General features: G+C 40.3%; 1 protein-coding gene across 1 annotated transcript in view; it reads right to left on the bottom strand.

The window, feature by feature from the left end:
- Sorcs3 (sortilin related VPS10 domain containing receptor 3) overlaps positions 1-21332 on the bottom strand; it is a 616840-nt gene that overhangs the window by 47193 nt on the left and 548315 nt on the right. The window contains exons 15-16 of the mRNA XM_026401144.2: positions 13940-14057; positions 12831-12964 (exon numbers count right to left, since the gene is read on the bottom strand). Coding sequence (XP_026256929.2) covers positions 12831-12964; positions 13940-14057 — 252 coding nt within the window. The remainder of the gene's footprint in view (positions 1-12830; positions 12965-13939; positions 14058-21332) is intronic.

Here is a 21332-nt window from a genome sequence, read left to right as displayed (position 1 = left end):
GCTAGAACAAGACAGTTTTTAAAAGCCCTTGTGCCCCTTTATCACCAAAAATATTTGAGCCTTCCATTTGCCTCCCCATTCTTACTCTTTGGAATTGTGTCCTTTTTATGTTACTACAATTAATTTTGAAAAAAAATGTAATAAAGAAAATAAATACATGCAAGATATTAGTGAGAAATAACTGACATACAAGTCATTCATTTATTTATTTATTTATTTATTTTTTTTTTGAACTCGCCCATTTATTTTATTTGTGTATATATATATATATTTTTTTATTGTTGGTCGTTCAAAACATTACATAGTTCCTCATACATCATATTTCACAGTTTGATTCAAATGAGTTATGAACTCCCAATTTTATCCCGTATACAGATTGCTGTATCACATCAGTTACCCTTCCATTGATTGACATATTGCCTTTCTAGTGTCTGATGTATTCTGCTGTCTGTCCTGTTCTCTACTATCCCCCCTCCCCTCCCCTCCCCTCCCCTCCCCTTTTCTCTCTCTACCCCTTCTACTGTAAATCACTTCTTCCATTTGAATTATCTTGTCTTACCCCTCCTTTCCTCTTATATGTCATTTTGTATAACCCTGAGGATCGCCTTCCATTTCCATGCGATTCCCCTTCTCGTTTCCTTTCCCTCCCACCTCTCAACCCTGTTAATGAAAATCTTCGTCTCAAGCTCTTCGTCCCTACCCTGTCCTTGTTTCCTCCCCTTATATCAGAGGAGTCATTTGGTATTTGTTTTTTAAAGATTGACTAGCTTCACTTAGCATAATCTGCTCTAATGCCATCCATTTCCCTCCAAATTCTATGATTTTGTCATTTTTAAATGCAGAGTAATACTCCATTGTGTATAAATGCCACATTTTTTTAATCCATTCATCTATTGAAGGGCATCTAGGCTGATTCCACAATCTTGCTATCGTGAATTGTGCTGCTATGAACATCGATGTAGCAGTGTCCCTGTAGCATGCTCTTATTAGGTCTTTAGGGAATAGACCGAGAAGGGGAATAGCTGGGTCAAATGGTGGTTCCATTCCCAGCTTTCCAAGAAATCTCCATACTGCTTTCCAAATTGGCTGCACCAATTTGCAGTCCCACCAGCAATGAACAAGAGTGCCCTTTTCCCCACATCCTCTCCAGCACTTATTGTTGTTTGACTTCCTAATGGCTGCCAATCTTACTGGAGTGAGATGGTATCTTAGGGTAGTTTTGATTTGCATTTCTCTGACTGCTAGCGATGGTGAGCATTGTTTCATGTACTTGTTGATTGATTGTATGTCCTCCTCTGAGAAGTGTCTGTTCAGGTCCTTGGCCCATTTATTGATTGGGTTATTTGTTATCTTATTGTCTAATTTTTTGAGTTCTTTGTATATTCTGGTTATTAGGGCTCTATCTGAAGTGTGTGGAGTAAAGATTTGTTCCCAGGATGTAGGCTCCCTGTTTATCTCTCTTATTGTTTCTTTTGCTGAGAAAAAACTTTTTAGTTTGAGTAAGTCCCATTTGTTGATTCTTGTTGTTAACTCTAGCGCTATGGGTGTCCTATTGAGGAATTTGGAGCCCGATCCCACAGCATGTAGATCATAACCAACTTTTTCTTCTATCAGATGCCGTGTCTCTGATTTAATATCAAGCTCCTTGATCCATTTTGAGTTAACTTTTGTGCACGGCGAGAGATAGGGATTCAGATTCATTTTGGTGCAAATGGATTTCCAGTTTTCCCAGCACCATTTGTTGAAGATGCTATCCTTCCTCCATTGCATGCTTTTAGCCCCTTTATCAAATATAAGATAGTTGTAGTTTTGTGGATTGGTTACTGTGTCCTCTATTCTGTACCATTGGTCCACCCGCCTGTTTTCGTACCAGTACCATGCTGTTTTTGTTACTATTGCTCTGTAGTATAGTTTGAAGTCTGGTATCGCTATACCGCCTGATTCACACTTCCTGCTTAGTATTGTTTTTGCTATTCTGGGTCTTTTATTATTCCATATGAATTTCATGATTCTTTTATCTATTTCTACAAGAAATGCAGCTGGGATTTTGATTGGCATTGCATTGAACTTATAGAGAACTTTTGGTAATATCGCCATTTTGATGATGTTGGATCTGCCTATCCATGAGCAGGGTATATTTTTCCATCTTCTAAGGTCTTCTTCTATGTCTTTCTTTAGGGTTTTGTAATTTTCATTGTATAAATCTTTCACCTATTTTGTTAGGTTGATTCCCAAGTATTTTATTTTTTTGGGGGATATTGTGAATGGAGTAGTTGTCCTCATTTCCGTTTCAGAGGATTTGTCGCTGATATACAGGAATGCCTTTGATTTATGCGTGTTGATCTTATATCCTGCCACTTTGCTGAATTCATTTATTAGCTCTAATAGCTTCTCTGTAGACCCTTTTGGGTCTGCTAGGTATAGAATCATATCATCTGCAAATAGTGATAATTTAAGTTCTTCTTTTCCAATTTTTATCCCTTTAATTTCTTTCGTCTGTCTAATTGCTCTTGCCAGTGTTTCGAGGACTATGTTGAACAGAAGTGGTGAGAGAGGGCATCCCTGTCTTGTACCAGATCTTAGAGGGAATGCCTTCAATTTTTCTCCATTCAGAATGATGCTGGCCTGTGGCTTATCATATATTGCTTTTACAATGTTGAGGTATGATCCTGTTATCCCTAATTTTTCTAGAGTTTTGAACATAAAGGGATGCTGTACTTTGTCGAATGCTTTTTCTGCGTCTATCGAGACTATCATATGGTTCTTATTTTTTAGTCTATTGATGTGGTGGATAACATTTATTGATTTCCGTATATTGAACCAGCCTTGCATCCCATGGATGAATCCTACTTGATCATGGTGTATAATTTTTTTGATATGTATTTGAATCCGGTTCGCCAGAATTTTATTGAGAATTTTTGCGTCAAGGTTCATTAGAGATATTGGTCTGTAGTTTTCTTTCTTTGAAGTGTCTTTGTCTGGTTTCGGAATCAGGGTGATGTTGGCCTCGTAGAATGAATTTGGAAGTTCTCCCTCTTTTTCTATTTCCTGAAATAGCTTGAAAAGTATTGGTGTTAGTTCCTCTTTAAAGGTTTTGTAAAACTCTGCTGTATACCCATCCGGTCCTGGGCTTTTCTTAGTTGGTAGTCTTTTGATGGTTTCTTCTATTTCTTCTATTGTTATTGGTCTGTTTAGGTTGTCTATATCCTCCTGGTTCAATCTGGGCAGATCGTAAGACTTAAGGAATTTATCTATGCCTTCACTATCTTCTATTTTATTGGAGTATAAGGCTTCAAAATAGTCTCTGATTATCTTCTGTATTTCTGAAGTGTCTGTTGTGATATTGCCTTTTTCATCCCGTATGCTAGTAATCTGGGTTCTCTCTCTTCTTCTCTTCGTTAGCATGGCTAAGGGTCTGTCAATTTTATTTATTTTTTCAAAGAACCAGCTTTTAGTTTTGTCAATTTTTTCAATTGTTTCTTTTGTTTCAATTTCATTAATTTCAGCTCTGATTTTGATTATTTCTTGCCTTCTACTTCTTTTGCTGTTGTTTTGCTCCTCTTTTTCTAGGATTTTGAGATGAAGTATGAGATCATTTATTTGTTGGTTTTTTCTTTTTTTGAGGAATGAACTCCAAGCAATGAATTTTCCTCTTAGGACTGCTTTCAATGTGTCCCATAGATTCCGATATGTTGTGTCCGTGTTTTCATTTAACTCTAGGAATTTTTTAATTTCCTCCTTGATGTCTTCAATAACCCATATGTCACTCAGCAACCTGTTGTTCATTCTCCAAGTGATGCTTGATTTTTCCTTTCTTCTTTTATCATTGATTTTCAGTTTCATTCCATTATGATCAGATAAGATGCATGGTATTATCTCTACCCCTTTATATTGTCTAAGAGTTGCCCTGTGACATAATATATGGTCTATTTTTGAGAAGGTTCCATGTGCTGCTGAAAAAAAAGTGTAACTACTTGATGTTGGGTGGTAAAGTCTATATATGTCAATTAAGTCTAGGTTATTAATTGTGTTGTTGAGTTCTATAGTTTCCTTGTTTAACTTTTGTTTGGAAGATCTGTCCAGTGGTGAGAGAGGTGTGTTGAAGTCTCCCATGATGATTGTATGGTGGTCTATCAGACTCTTGAACTTGAGAAGAGTTTGCTTGATGAACACCGCTGCACCATTATTTGGGGCATATATATTTATGATTGTTATGTCTTGTTGGTTTATGGTTCCCTTGAGCAGTATGAAGTGTCCTTCTTTATCCCTTTTGATTAGCTTTGGCTTGAAATCTATTTTATTAGATATGAGTATGGACACGCCTGCTTGTTTCCGCTGTCCATATGAGTGGTATGATTTTTCCCAACCTTTCACCTTCAGTCTATGGATATCTTTTTCTATCAGATGCGTCTCCTGTAGACAGCATATTGTTGGGTCTTGTTTTGTGATCCATTCTACTAGCCTGTGTCTCTTAATTGGTGAGTTTAAGCCATTGACATTTAGGGTTATTATTGAGATATGGTTTGTACTTCTATCCATATTTGTTTGTTGATGTTACTAAACCTGATTTGTTATCCTCTTTGACTACTTTCCCCCCTTTACTGTCCTACCTCCCATTGTTGGTTTTCAATGTTATTTTCCATTTCCTCTTCCTGCAATGTTTTGCCAAGGATTTTTTGAAGAGATGGTTTTCTAGCTGCGAATTCTTTTAACTTTTGTTTATCATGGAAGGTTTTAATTTCATCTTCTAACCTGAAGCTTAATTTTGCCGGATACACGATTCTTGGTTGGAACCCATTTTCTTTCAGTGTTTGAAATATGTTATTCCAGGATCTTCTAGCTTTCAGAGTCTGTGTTGAGAGATCAGCTGTTATCCTGATTGGTTTACCCCTAAATGTAATCTGCTTCCTTTCCCTTGTAGCTTTTAAAATTCTTTCCTTATTCTGTATGTTGGACATCTTCACTATAATGTGTCTAGGTGTGGATCTCTTATGGTTTTGTACATTTGGCGTCCTGTAGGCTTCTAGGATTTGGGATTCTGTCTCATTCTTCAAGTCTGGGAAGTTTTCTCGTATTATTTCATTGAATAGGCTGTGTATTCCTCTGGTTTGGAGCTCTGTGCCTTCCTGTATCCCAATGACTCTTAAATTTGGTCTTTTGATATTGTCCCATATTTCTTGGATGTTCTGTTCATGGTTTCTTAGCAGACTTGCTGAGCTGTCTATGTTCTTTTCCAGTTGAAATACTTTGTCTTCATTGTCTGATGTTCTCTCTTCTAAGTGATCTACTCTGCTGGTAGTATTCTCAATTGAGTTTTTAAGTTGGTTTATTTTTTCCTGCATTTCTAGTATTTCTATTTGTTTGTTTTTTATTTCCTCTATCTCCCTGTGAAATTGATCTTTTACTTCCTGGATTTGTTTGTCAATGTGATCTTTCATTATCTGATTTTGCTGTCTCATGTCTTCCTTGAGACTCCAGATCATCTGAAGCATGTATATCCTGATCTCTCTATCTGACATTCCATCTGTTGCACCTATTACCTCTTCTAAAGTTGAGTTGACCTGCATTGCCTGTAGTCCTTTCTTTCCTTGTCTTTTCATACTGCTGGCGTTTCTTTCTGCTTGGTGAAACTGTTGTGTTTTGAAATTTTCCCTCTATTTATTTATATTGCTCTTGTATAGTTGAATAATCACCCTTGCAGGGCATGTAGTGGCTGTGATCCTCCTCCAATTGGTGTGATCCGTCTACCACACTGGCAGGCCCTAGGTCTGCTCTGCTGGTCGGTCAAAGGTCCGCCTACCCAGCAGGCACGAGGGGCACCTCTATCACTCCGCAGGTTGCTGGGCCTAACCTCCCGATGGGTCGAAGGTTCGCCTAGCTTGCAGGGGGCTGCTCCCGGAGCGAGAGCTAGGCCTCCCGGGGGAGCCCGGATGGTGGAGGCCGACTGCCGGTTCAGGCGGGGCGGGCCAAGCCGCACTGGGTGCCGGCGGCTTGCAAACGCGGCTGGTATCAGCAGGACTTAACTCCTGCACCCGCTGCGGGGGCACCTTTATCGCCGAGTAGCTGCGGTCGCGTGGTTGGGACCTGGGCGGGTGGGGCCGCTTCTCCCAGGGCGAGAGCTGGGCCTCCCGGGGGAGCCCGGATGGCGGAGGACTGCCGGTTCAGGCGGGGCGGGCCAAGCCGCTCCGGGATCCCGCGGGTTGCAAAGGTGGCTGGCGTCTGCAGGACTTAACTTCTGCACCCGCTGCCGGTTCGGGCGGGGTGGGCCAAGCCGCTCAGGGATCCCGCTGGTTGCAAAGGCGGTTGGCGTCTGCAGGATTTAACTTCTGCACCCGCCACGTGGGCACCTTTATTGCCGAGTCTGGACTCATATTATTATCTTGAGTGAATTAACCTCTCTGTTTGTTCATGTCCATTATAAAATGCCCATAATAGCAAACTCTCCTCCAAGGAGTTGGTTGAGAATGATTAAGAAAGAAAATGGATGCATAAGACTTGGGACAACACCTGGTACATAGTAGGTGTTCAGCAAAAGTTCTTGTCAAGTAAGCAGATGGGTAAATAGGAAAGAAGAGGACTATATACCATAACCACGGGTCTAATCTGGTTTCTCACTGAACAAATACATTTGGGTCTCCCAGAGGGCTGCTTCCAAGGGAGCCCTTATTTCAGAGCGAATCTATTATGCTCCCCTTTCTAACTACCTGCTAGTCTCTAACACCCCAAATTCTCAGTGAGAATTTGGTCCTGGCTCATCGCCAGCAACATGATGGAGGTTGCTGCAGAACCGCTCTCTAGAGTAAGTTCAAGGCTGGGGGAGTTACGAGGCTCTTATTTTGAAACATCCATATTGGTGCCATGTTCACGCTTATTATTGACACCTGCCTGGCTGCAAGTTGTGGAAGTCAATGATGCTCTACAAATAAAGCTCCTCTCTTCAAGAAGAGGGGGGACACAGGTAGAGACTACCTTCCCTTTGTGAATCCAGGTTGTATTCCTCCACTCTTCCACCACAGTGAAGATAATCAACCTGCTCTCCCCAGCCTTCAACCCGACTAAACTAGGTTACATTCTCTTCCTGCTGTCTCTGAGACTTACACTGTGCCTGGACCAATCAAATGATGATGTCCTGATTTGGTTTAGGGAAACAACTAAATGGAAAGTGCATAATTGCTTCTGCTAACCAAGCTGGGCACTTCACATTCCTTGGCTAATCATACTTCCTGGTGGGGGGCACCATTGAGAAGGAGACAAAGCTATGAAACAGTTGCCTTGCACTGATCTCTAGCATCACCTCAAACACAAAGAGACAAACTGTATTTGTTGAAAAGACTAAGTTTCAAAACCTGAGCTATGGTAATTGAAACTGACTTAAAGACACAGAAGATAATTTCAAATATTCAGACCCGGTGTTTCCCCAAACCACTGTAAATAACCAGAACTTTCAGAAATCAAAAAACTAATTCGCCCATACACAGAAATGGTGGAAAGCATACTTTTTAGTCATATTACATATTGTTACTATTCTCTGATTATGAAGGATGTTGAACATTTTTTCAACATTTGTTGGCCATTTTTTTTTGCGAAGTGTCTATTTAAATTATTGCTGTTTGCTGATGACATTATCTGATATATAGAAGACTCCCAAAACTTCACCAGAATACTTCTAGAGCTAATAAACAAATTTAGCAAAGGAGCAGGATACAAGATCAACATTCATAAATCAATCACTTTGCTATATTCCAATAATGGATGTGCTGAGAAAGAAATCAGGTAGACTGTCCCATTCATAATAACTTCAAAAAAGAAAGAAAAAACCTAAGAATAAATGTAATCAAAAAGGTGAAAACCTTCATAATGAAAACTATAAAACACTGAAGAAAGAAATCAAATATTTTAGAAGATGAGAAGACATCCCATGTTCTTGGATAGGCAGAATTAATACATCAAAATAGCCACGTACCAAAAGCGTTTCACAGATTGAAGGCAATCACCATCAAAATATCAATGACATTCTTCACAGAACTAGAGTAACTAAATTGTTTGAAAGAGTAACAGACCCAGAATTGTTATATGTATATATAGTATATGTATATTTACTTGTCTGTGGTCAATCATACTTCATATTAAAAAGGTAGAAGAATGATGTCAATCTCAAGCAATGTAAACAAGCATCCAAGACTTGATGCTCTTAATGATCATCATAATCATCAATTATACCTCAAATTAAAAAATGTAGTGAGATGAAATCTCAATGTAGTTTTTATTTGCATTTTCATCTCATTCCTGTCAGAATGGCAATCATCAAGAACACAAATAATAAAAAATGCTGATGAGGATGTATGTCAAAAGGCACTCCCATGCATCATTGGTGGTACTGAAAATTAGTACAACCACTTTCAAAAGCAGCATGGAGATTCCTAAAAAGACCAGGAATGGAATCCCCATATTACCCAGCTTTCCTACTCCTTGGTATTTATTCGAAAGAACTAAAATCAATATGATACGAGCACATCAATATTTATAGCAGTGCCATTTACAATAGCCAAGTTATGGAACCAGCCCTCATGCCCATCAATGGATGAATGAATAAAGAAGATGTGTGTACAAACATACACACATACACACACAAACATACACAAACACACACAAACACAAATGGAGTTTTACTCAGTCATAAAGAAGAATGAAATTATGGCATTTGTTGCTAAAAGGATAGAACTGGAGAACATTATGCTAAGTGAAGTAAGCCAGACTCAGAAAGTCAAGGGTTGACTGTTTTCTCACATGCAGAAGCTAGAACAAAATAAGGGAATAGAAAAGGTGGAATCCCATGAAAATTCAAGGTAGATCAGTGGATCACAGCAAGGTGATTGAGGGGGAGAGACCAGGGAAAGGAAAAGGAGGTAGAATGAAATTGACCAAATTATTCTATGTACATGTATGATATCGATATACCAGAGTGAACTTCACATTTATGTATATATCTACAAAGCACTAATTAAAGGAAAAAACTCTAAATAAATTGAAGAAAGACCAGTAGAGGAAGGGGCATAGGGGTAGGGAAGTGGGGAGAGAAAGGGGAAATTGGGGGGACTGAAGAGGAACAAATTATATTCCACGCTTTTATGATTGTGTCAGAATGAACCCCATAACTATAACACAATAATAAATACATAAAAATGAAATAAACAAAAAAGAAAAAGAAATAAGTGATAGAGGCTTCTTGGAGACCATATACCTCTTAAAATTCTATCACTAAAATCAAAACTACTGTATTTGAAATTGTTTTACAATTAATGAAACATTCCAATAAGAACTTTCATCAACAGTGGTAAACCTAGGTTGCTTGGAGATGAATTTTAATTTTAGAGTAGCTGAACATGGAGACCCTGTTTCTTCTGAAACCTAAAGTAAATAAAAAAGAATAAGACTTGTTTGATTTCTTGAGAAATGGATGAAATAGAGGCAAAAACAAGAGATTTAGCTAGTCCTGCATTTGAAGCCCAGATATGTCAGCTTGGTCAAGTAACTTATGGTCAAGATGCTTAATCTCTCCTCATTAAAAGCCAGCAGTGAAGGTCCTGACGATACAGGGCCTTGGATCCAGGTGGAATTTCTATGCAAAGGTGAGAACCACAGGATGCCTTGTAAGAGCTGCCCTCCCCACCCACCCGACTTCATTTAGAGATGGATTATGACAGTAATCTCTAAATAATGACTTAGAAACAATGCCACCAGCATTAAAATAAATAGGTAACACCCCAAAATACTACTCCGAACACTGTGTTTAAGTGGATGTATAAGCTCTAGCTCAGTTGCTAAGGATACAACAGGGACCACTTAACCCTGGGGTCCAAGATTCACAACAGCAGCAGCACCACCAATAGCAACTATGTGTTGTATGGACATCACTTGGATGAATACCTTATCTATATTCATGATGCATATTCATCCATCCATCCATTCATCCATTCAGTTCTCCCTAGGACCCAATGGGCTACATATAATGTATTTTTATTTTGTACCCTAGGAAACAAAGATGCAGAGATTAAGAAAAAAATCCCAAGATCAGCACTGGGATTTTTATCCACACCAATAAATGTTAATAGAATTACTAATGGAAGTATATGCTAGAGTTCTTGTTCCTTCTCACTTCTGTGGCTTCCCAACAATGGGTGAGCATCTATTGTGTCTGGAGAGATACAGGATATAAATATGGAATACATCTCTATAGGCTGAGGCAGAGACAGGGTGCTTCAATGGAACTAGTTTGCAGAAAGACAAAAGTTGCCCGAAATATTCGGTTGCTGAATATTCAAGTTGACATCAATCTGTCACAAGCCATAATTCTGACTGAACAACAGTACACACTGCTTTGACTGTTTTAATTGATTGTTGTTAATAATTAAAATTATTTATTCTAACTGTGAAAATAGTCTTTCTTCCCAGAGGATCAAAATTGCCACAGAAGGGACCCAGCTACTGAAGTTTAAATTCTGTTTAGTACCTTCCATTTGGTAAATCTCACTAAAGTCAAGCTTTCTAAAGAACAAAAGCAGGTAGGGAGAAGTCAGTCACCCACTTGGCTTGCAGTTGTCGGTTATTTTCCTAGTAGAAAGTGGGAAACAGAGCAAGCTTCTTGTGCAAATCTGTGAGGACAGAAGGAGGAAGGCTATTGGTCAGGGGCAGCTGTTCTGCACCCATGGATTGACAGTTAAATCCCTTGTTCCTTACATCATCTATTTCTCTGGACTGACCTTTGTTATTCAGCTCAGAAAAGCCCCAATGCAACTGAATCATTGTTCAGCTCCTTCCATGTTCATAGGCTCACACTTGAGCCCTTAGCTTTGTCTCTTAACCTGAGATGAGCTATAATCAAATAAAACACTAGCTTTTGACTTGGACACAGAGGAAGAATTCATCCAACTGGGATCAGAGGGATATCCACACATTCCCAGCACTGGAGAGGTTTTTGACCCTTCTGAAAAGAACATTCAGAAACATGTTACAACTCTTCACCGACTGTTTACTGTGTGCTAGACACTGAATTCCACAACGAGGAAAGTCAAAAGTTCCTGCATTCAGAGCACTTGCATTCTGCTGGGGAAAGATGGGTGATAATAAAACATTCAAAAACATGATCATTTCAAATGGTGTTTAATAATAAGGAGACATGGAAATACGGCAATGTGTTAGAGAGTGCTAGGGCACAGGTGAGATTAGGTGGTCTCAGAAGACATTTCTGAGAAGCTGATAATTTTGCTGAGATATGACATATTCAAAGGTGCCAGCCATCATGAGATTTGGAAAAAATTCTTATACTTCTTGTTCCTTCTTCTATGAATGAGTCTGGATTAATTAAGTTCAAGGAAATGGTATGACTGCAATGCAGGGAAAGAAGGAAGAATAGTAAGAAATTTCGACCCAGGTAAGCCAAAGCCAAATGACTTACAATAGAGCAGGCCAGAAGAAGACTGGATGATAATTTAAGGAGGGAGGGAAGCCATGGGAGCACTTTAGTCATAGGAGTTATGAGACCTGACTTGGATTTATTCAAGTATAATCTGAGGAATGGATTTTAGGGTGGCAATGCTGGGGGGAGAAAGAGAGTAACTCTTGGAAGCATCCATATTTTTGGAGATGGTGGAAGAACTTTGGGACATAGTGCATTGTGGACCTAGAACTTCAAGGACTCAGTGTCCTGGGTCTGAGGATGAGGGGAAGGAGATTTTTACTTCAGCTTCTGAGTGGATAGCTGTTTGCTCTATCAAGACTGGAAACACTGGACAGGAACTTCTTCCACTAAGAGGATTTAAGAACAGTTTTCCTTAGGCCACATCAAGTTTGACTTCCCTCACTTTGGGAGGGGATGGGGTATTACCAGGAATGTAACTCACTCGGCCACTGAGCCACATCCCCAACTCCATTTTGTATTTTATTAGAGACAGGGTCTCACTGAGTTGCTTAGCACCTCGCTTTTGCTGAGGCTGGCTTTGAACTCACAATCCTCCTGCCTCAATCTCCTGAACCACTGGGATTACAGGCGTGTGCCACTGCTCCCAGCTTGACTTCCCTCTTAAATCCTAAAGAGATGTATGCTGAGGAGACAGCTAGAGACATATCTGTACAAAAGGAGAGGGAGGCCAGGTCTGGAGGTAAGTGTTTAAATATTTGGGAGTCATGGGCTGGAGGTGAGGATGCAATCTGAACAGGTGAGATTAAAGGTTATTCTTTGTCATTGTCATTAGAGAATTACAGTCTACAACATTTTATTCAATATTTCAAAATAACTAGAAGAGTCCGAAGACTCCCAACCCAAACTATGATCAATGTTTGAGCAGAAGGAAGTGCTAATTATCCTGAGTCGATCTTTATCTATTGCATACACATGCCCATGATCACACTGCACCCTATAAATGTGTACAAATATTATATATCAATGAAAATGCAAAGCAAAGGAAATCATGGCAGACAGTCCACATGAAGCACAGTTTGAGGAAACAGGTCTGCAGGCAAACATCCAAGGCTCTCTAAGCTCCCTCTGTGCCCAGCCCAACCCCTCTACGACTGTCCAATACATCTGCTCACTGAAGATGAGGGAAGCCTTGGAGATGCTGCTCAGACACACCAGTGACCTTCCCTGTTAAAATGCCTTGGCCTGCCTTCTTCCCAGCAGTGCAAGGCTCCCACGTGGCTTCGTAACCTGACCAGGGGACATACATCCTGTCTCTGCAACAGGCCTTTTTCCCCTACCTCCATCTTCAACCCCACTCCACAGACAGGTAAAAATCAGGTTGTAATTGGTGATAAAATGCCAAAGGACTCACCACTCGAAGTCCCAATCGGCACAGACACAGGGTTCTGAGACCACTGACCCCGAGTAGTCTCGGCCCAGGGCACACTGAGCTCCTGGCTTGCGTTTCTTGAATATTTTTCTTTCTCCCATGACGCAAGGCTCTCCCTTAGAGAGAAAGTCCATAGTGAGAGAGGCGGAAAAATAGAAAGGAGCTGAAATAAGCCAGCTTCTCAGCAAGAGACATTGGCCTTGTCCTTCTCTGCTCTACCTTCTGTGCTACTTGGGGTAGCAACCACAGGAACCATCCAGCAATTGCAAGAATAAATTGCTACCCCACAAAAGGATCACTGTGGGAGGCTGGCCCACGCCATCCCTCCACCCACCCCATCCCCTGATATCCACATCACCCTGTTTCTTCCACGTCTACAGAGATTGCAAAGACTCCTGGCATCCCCATGAACCACCAGGCCACAAGCCAAGTGGCTTCAGCAGAATATCAGGTAGAAAGAAGCCCACAGGTGGCACGCAACATCCTGTCATCTTCACAGTAAAATTGAAGTTGACCCCCAAATTCCCTCCATCTGACAAATGACAGTACCCAACTCCTAATTCTTAAGCTAGAGATAAAAAGAGAAGTTGCTACAAGTTACATAGCCTCAGGGTTCTAAAGAGTGCAGACACCTGCTCCTATTACACAGTAAGGGGTATCAGTCATCGGCAGACCCATCCACCTTGCACTCTGTGATCCTCTTCCTGACACCCCAGGGCCCTTACTTCAGTCTGGCCTAAGATATATTCTCACTCTTCATGGTGGCAGGGCAGATGAGCAGCCAAAGGAGGGCCTCCTAGTGAATATGCCTGATGCTCACTTCTCTGCACATAGAGCTAAATCCCCACATCAACTCCCCTCCCCAGGTAGCTGAGACATCTCAATGATCACATACATAGGATCCCAGGGGCCAAATGGTCCCTAAATATCTTGTACCCTTGCTAGGCCTGGTATGTCCCCTGAACCCACACCCACTGCTCAGATATCCTGCTACCTTCCTCCTGTGATAGGAAGGCCCCAGGCTAAATACTGACCCAAGCTTGCAGGAGCTCCGCTCCCTAGAGGCCAGCATGCCCCACCCTGGGCTGTACCTGATTGAGCAGGTGCCAGGTCTGATAGTCCTCCTTGGTGCAGCGCCGGCTGAAGATCGACTTGTAGTCCACTTTCACTAACTGCCATTCAGAGCGGAGGCTGAAGTGGCCAAAGACTCTAAGTGTTTGGGGAAGGGCAGGAAAGACAAGCAGAGAAGGCCCATTGTCAGTCAGTAATGCACCAGAACTAAGGATAGAGGACTGGACCGCAGCCTGGACTTTTCCTGACCTTCCAAAGTGAACTCTTGGAAGGCCACTGAAGGAGTCCACTGTCCTCACAGTTCCAGCTAATCAGCATGGCGTTCCCAGTGAGTTTAACATTAAACATTTTTCCTAATTGCAAAAGCCATATATGTGCTTTCCAGGAAGATTTAAAATGTAGAAAAGTTGTTCAACAATCCAAACCCCATGACCCAGGTAAAACCATTGTTCACATTTGGATCATAGCCTTCCCATTTCTCCTTAATGCAAACATTGGGATTTCACCTATCCATGTCCATTGACAGGGACTCAGTTTTCCTCATCTATAAATTGGTGTGTGTGTGTGTGTGTGTGTGTGTGTGTGTGTGTGTGTATTGGAAGAGGAGTGGATTAGTTAATCTAAAGTATGACTCTTCCCTTCCTCAAATTCTGTGACTGTATCTAAATGTGTTGTAGGTGAAATTCCCATTGCCTTACTCACATGAATGTTCTCTCCCCTCTCCTCCTCTGAAAAATCATAGCAGTCTCATAAAAGGAACTCATATTTATGTATAGTAAAGAAGCACACCATCAGCATGACTTAGATAATCAATACTGACCTTTTCAAAGCCCAGCAGTTGAGAGCCCTATAAATATGAATGATCAATCATCTCTAGAAAAATAGGAAAAAAAAAAAAAAAGACGGATCATCCATACTCTACCCGGGTGGCACGTCTTGCAATTACAAAGCAAGACATCTATCACCGTGATGTAAAGGGTGACTAATCATGCCAGGAGCTTAGAACAAGTCTGAAGGAACGGGAGTCCTTCAGACACTGGATGGTTTCCATTTCGTGAAACTCGGTCACACTACAGCCCTGGAGTGTCCTCTGCCCAGGCTCACATACTGTCATGATGAAAACTAAGAGAATAACTCTCTCATAGGACAGTTCCTTCGGTGGTCTGAAAGACAAGGATGCTTACAGGAGAAATGGGATTTAAAAACAATTGTGAAATGGGGAAAGAAACAGGATTATCTTTGTAGATCATATAACTGAAAATGTATCTCAAGAAACAACTTTGACTCTCTCTCTCTCTCTCTCTCTCCTCTCTCACTCTCTCTTTAAAAAAAAAAAAGAAACAACTTTGAATATGTTATCAGATAAAAGTAAAATAAAAACTTGATGTCAAGTAAGATTAAACAGACTTCGAGGGAGTCACTGAGGGGTCTCTCCTTTAGTAAAATTGTAGAGTCTTTGTACGAGTATCAGCATCCGCTCAGCACTGGGTAGAAGCCCTGAGCCTAGAACACTCTGCACATGTGGTACACCCCATGGGGAGTGAACTTGACTGTCTCTCCCCTGGTTCTTGGTTTTGTTGCATTCTCGCTAAATCCAGTGGTTTCCAGATCCCACACATCAACGCCAGGCCATCCACCAAGGTATTTCTATCTTTTCATTCTGAATTCATTCAGAGGTTACAAATCTCTACATTTCAAATCTTTAACAAAACCGCTTTCTCCTATCCTAAATGTCTACTTGTTTGAAGAGAGATGAATTCAACTGAAAATCTCATCCAGAAACAAATGAAAGGATGAGAGAAGACCTTGACAAATGTCTCCTTCCTTCTCTATCCAGCCTATCAAAATTCTCCCACATTCAAAAGACACCTCCTCTTGTGAGTCCTCCCTGATTGGAGCTCTCTGAGTTGAAGGATGTTTGTGATGCTAAACTGAACACTTCGGCCTACTCCAAAGAGTTTAGTAATTTCATGGATCACAAAATACATAACGTTGGATTAATCTCATGCCTTTCTATGAAACGTTGGGTAGGCAGACAGAAGAGGGGAAATATGAGGCACACGATTTACCTGGATGTCAGCAGGGTAACTGGCAGGGCTGCCATAGCAATTAAAAAAAAATGAAAAGCAAAAAAAAAAAAAAAAGAGTCAGGTGCTAGTAAAATTATGAGGCTGAACAACACCTAATTAAAGTATTAAAAATAACCAGGAGGGAGGTATAAATAGTCAGCTCCAAGTTTCTATTGTCTATTGTCTTGTTCATCATATTTATTAATGATTTGAAGACATGGAAATAATGGTCATCAATGGAAACTGAACTTTCTGATGACATAATGCTGGAAGAAACAGTCCATATGCTTGCTGGAAGAATCGGACCCAATAAGGTCCTGACAGTCTAAGGAGATAGGTTGAATTTAATAAGATGTGATGCAACCATGAGAAATGTCAGATTCTCCTCCTGGTAATGACATAAGTATCGGATAAAAGAAAAAGGCTTGGTACAGCTGAGGTTGAATAGCAATAACAGTAGCTCAAGAGTTTCTATATACAATGTGATCAATACCAGCAAACACTTCAGGGAGAGAAGTAAAAGACTCAAGATGATCTTAAAATAAGTTAACAAAATTGTACACATTATCTAGAACAAAAAAAGGGGCAATATCAGGGGCTATTTACATTAGCCAGATAACAAAGAAAATCTGTGTTTAATGTTGGATGTTACCATTCAGAAATTGTATTTCAACCTATAGTACACATTTGGGCTTTGGTGTTGGTGATGGATTTTGAATTCCTTGAAATTTTAAACAGAAATTCATATTCATTGGAACATGTATTTTTATCTATCAATAAATTTCATATATTTTATCAAGTTATTCTGGGTGATTCACAGTTCTGGAAGTTTAAGACATGGAAATAGAATGGCTGATGGTACACTGGGTTGAAAGGTGGCTTCCCATAGGATATGATCATGTCCCATTCTCTGGAACTACAAACATTATCTCATTTGGAAAATAGGTCTTTGCAGGCATAGATAAGTTATGATTCCAAAGATGAGATGGTTTTGTATTGGTTATGAGGTGTCCCCCACTCCCAGAGCTCATGTAATAGACAATGCAGGAATGTTCATAGGTAAAGTGCTTACGTTAGGAGAGCTGAAACCTAATCAGTGGATTAGTTCATTTAATGAACTAAAAATTTGAATGGACTATTGGATAGTAACTTAGCAGCTTTCCTCCACTGCACTCTTCTGCCTCACCTCTGGCTCAGAGCAATGGTGTCAGTCAGCCATGGACTGAACCTCTGAAATTTAAACCTTGAGCCCCAAATAATCCTTTCCTTCACTGAGTTGTTCTTGTCAGATATTTTGGTCACAGCAATTAAAAGGTGACTAACAAAAGAGATCCCCCTGGATTATCAAGATGGGCTCTAAATCCAATGACAAGTATCTTTGTAACTGACACAAAGAAGAGAGACATGCAGTGAGAAGAAAACTGTGAAGACAAAAAGACATTGGAGTTATGTAGCCACAAGCCAAGAAATGCCTGGAGCCATTGGAAGAAGGAAGAAGAAAGGGATAGATTCTCCTCTAAAGACCCAAAGGGAGCTCAGTCCTGCTGACCCTTTGATTCAAATTCTGTCCTCCAAAACTATAAAAGAATTCATTTCCGTTCTTGTAAGTCGGCCAATTTATGGTGATTTGTTACAGAAGCAACAGGAAACTAACACAGATGACCATATGACTCAAAAGCATTCTTCAACTCCCTGACCAAGAAGTGGTTCCAGAAATAGTAAACCTGAACATGAATCAGGAAGGGCTGGGGAGAGAAGAGTAACTGGCAGACATATTAGGGGTCTCTGAAGTATGAAGCTCTACAAGCCATGAGAGAACTTTCTCACAGACAAAGTTGTCCAGAGGGCAAGAGATGCTCTAGGGTTAGGAAGAACAGAACTCCACACTCAGGCTTGATTGTTGCCCAGGGGCTACAGTGAACTGGATGCAAGGATGATATATAGATGTGTACTACATTTGAGCCACTACAGATGTCCATGTTGGTCTTCCCAATTATTTGGGATGTCTGTTTCTTTATCTCAGAGTGCTCTTTTCAGGATTGAACACCAGATTATATGCTCAGTTAGAACTTGTGGACCGGTGTGGATTCTTCTCTTCTGCAATCTTGGCAGGTATATTCCTTTCATCTCATTTCTTTGGCTTCTATCCCAGATTTCTTTATACTATGATTCCTAAGTTTTTCCCCAAACTGTAAATTGATAAACACTAATATTTTCACTTGGGAGTATGCTAGTCTGCTTTCCCGTGAGGTTATTTTCATATGCCAGACAGAAAATTATAATCACTTAAACGCTGGTAGGATTATAAGCTTTGTTCTGTCTCTCGATGGGCCCCCACTCAGATCAGTGGGGTAAACCCCTTAACCACTTTCAGACATTAACACATTCCCCATGCTTCCAATCAGTCTCATTCTGGGAAGATCACAGTTCACTGTGGGTCCCCTCCTGTGATGTATTAGTGGCTCCGACATTTGCTTTTGTTTCTGCATGGATGTGGCTTTCCTAATTCTGCTCAACATCACATTCTTTTGCTGCTCATCTGATTAGAGCTGCAGACGTTGAAGAAATGACAAACAGCAAGCATAACAAAATAAACAGGAGATACAATAAGGACTAATTCATATTCAAATATTTCTCTTCCCCTTTCACAAACACAAATGGGAGAGATGTTGAAATTCATAATATGATCTGTGGAAGTGAGACTCCAACAGAGAAATCAGGATGACCATCAACAGAAAATAGGTGCTGTATTTGGGATGACAAACATGGAAAAGGTCCACTTGGTCATGAACTGAAAAAAAAAAAAAAGAAAGAAATCCCAGACTGCTTCTAATAAATAATAATGAGAAACAAACATCAAGTTCCCAGGACAGAGTTTCTCAATAGCTGTAAATATTCTTCTAAAGTCAAGGAGCCCACTGCCAACAAAGTGGGTGCAACTTCTTCATCCTGGCGTCATTTTTTAGAAGAATAAAGTGTCTATCAATTCAATTAGTATATCAGTTGAAAACAGACTACCAGGAGATGGGTAGGGTGAAGGAGCCAAAGGTGTGGGAAATATTTCAAAGGACAATGTGATTCCTAAACCATGTGCTATTTCTTTCAGAAAATCTGTGATATTTCTGGCAACACTGAGCTCTCTTACTTAAGAAGTTCAAGTGTGCCTGTTACCAGGGGTGCTTTTAGAGGGCTTATTTATTACACATAGATTTTTTTTCCCACACAGAAAGCTTCTCATTTGTACATGTGGGGTGCCTGATGATTTGCATTTCTCATAAGTTCCAGGTGAACCTGATGTCACTGGCCCCAGGACCACACATTGAGCACCACTGCTCCAGACCACTGATCCAGGACTTCTTAATTTTCTTGTATCTTTGATTAATTTTTTTTTCATTATTCAATTAGAAAGCTCCTTAAGTACAATTCTTGTACTTCTTTGTGTCCTATAAAGAAGAGTAGTACCTAGCCACGGTAGTTGTGTAGCAGAGAATGGCTAATTGATCACTGTGGGCCAATGGAAGGAACAAAAGAATTTGAGAGGGTGGAGTTTTATTCTCCATCTGTGGCAAAGAGGAGTTAGTTCTTGCAGGGCAAGTCCTCTGTTACCAACAGTCCCATTTGCTTACAATTGCCAAGTGGAACTGTTTTGCCCTCCTTCTTGAAAAACGTAACCCTATCCCTCTTTCTTAATGCAAAGAAATATAATCACTTATGTAATCAAAACTCCACCAAGTGAGATAATGTAGCATGTGAAAATCTTTTTAAATCCCTACAGACAACCAATGTTCATTGCCATCATTTTTCAGGAAAAAAAATCAATTAGAATTTATTACTTCTGTTTTTCTTTTTCCTTTTACTTTGCCCATAGATTTTTTTTCATGAGAGTCTTTGTCTCCACTTCAGATTCATCTTCTTGGATTCTATATACCTACGGAGCCATCTCTCTCTTTCTTTTGTTTTTTTAAAATTCCTCCAGTGCTAAGTGTCCACACTGCTAATGTGACTCTGGTCACACATAGTCCTCTTGTGGTCTGTGTTATTGTTTAATGTGCAGGTGGTCTGGACATAGTGGCAAGAACTATGCAGGAAAGTAGAAGGTTTGGCTTCTCCTATTTCTCCTCTGCCACGAAATTAGTTAGGTGACCTTGAACAAATTACTTCCCTCAAGCCTTTAGTTTTCTGATAAAAGGTACTTTATAATCAGAGAAATATGCTTAAAAAATGAGATGCAGAAAATGGCCCTTTTAGAAAAACAACTTCTAGGTTTATTTTCTTTTATTCCCCATGTCTACCTTCAGGGGTACAAGTTAACTATTTTCTGGCAATCCTCCACACAAAGGACTTATGTATCTCAGTCACTCATCTTTTTCTCCATGGGCACTTCTTTCATATAACAGATGCTCAGTCAATATAGGTCTGAGTTGATTAATACAGAGACTTGATCTAACAAAAGAATTCACTTCTTCCAAAATTGGGGTAGTGGCTTTATGTGCCTTTGGGTGGTGGGGGGGCTTAAAGAACGTGGCAAGAAGGGTGTTTAGAAAGCTAAAAGCAATCTCGAGGGACGGTGGGTGAGGAAAAGCAGCAGCTCTGTCCCTTGTCATCCTGGACTGTGCTAGGATTTCCATAGACAAATGTGATTTCCTGGGATGCTAAAGAACACACCTCTAATCCACTATTCAGACCTGAGTAAGTCTTTCTGGAAAAAGAGCGATTAATTTGAGGGAGGGAGGTGGCTCACAAAAATAAAAGACTTCATTAGAATTCCATCCACAGAAAGGGTTAGCTACTCATTAATTAAATGATTTCAAATGGGATCTCGGTATATAATTGCTATAATTTAGGTGGAAACAATGCCACCCTAAATGTAATTAGAGAAGTAGGCTCTGTAAAGATGTTTACCTCTTCTAGGAGCAAAGCTCTGGGTCACCTAACTCCCCCGCCACCCCGGTCACTTGATTCTTTTTCCTACCCCAAGTTATACCAGCTTTACAGATAGCTATGAAAGCTGAAAGAAGCTTCAAAGAAATATGGTTGACCATGATCCTTTAAGAAGGGAAAGGACAAAGAGTCATTTCCAGGAAGCTACTATAAATATCAAAAAGGAAGAATAAACAATTCTTGGGAGACAAATTAGGTGGACTTTGCTGCAGAATGACTTCGGAAGGAACTTTTGACTGAACTCAACTAAGACAAGATCAGGTTGTCACAACTTGACACCAGGACATTCCCTTTTCCTTCCTCAGTGACTGCACCTGCGTCTTGAACTTTTCCAGCCACCACCTCCCATTGTAATCTGCCCAAATAACATCTTCAGAAGCAAAGCAAGGCCAAAACTGACTCT

This window comes from Urocitellus parryii, chromosome 5 (assembly GCF_045843805.1).
Source record: "Urocitellus parryii isolate mUroPar1 chromosome 5, mUroPar1.hap1, whole genome shotgun sequence".
Taxonomy (NCBI): domain Eukaryota; kingdom Metazoa; phylum Chordata; class Mammalia; order Rodentia; family Sciuridae; genus Urocitellus; species Urocitellus parryii.
Note: the sequence above shows the minus strand (reverse complement) of the source record. Positions and strands in the feature narration are given on the sequence as shown.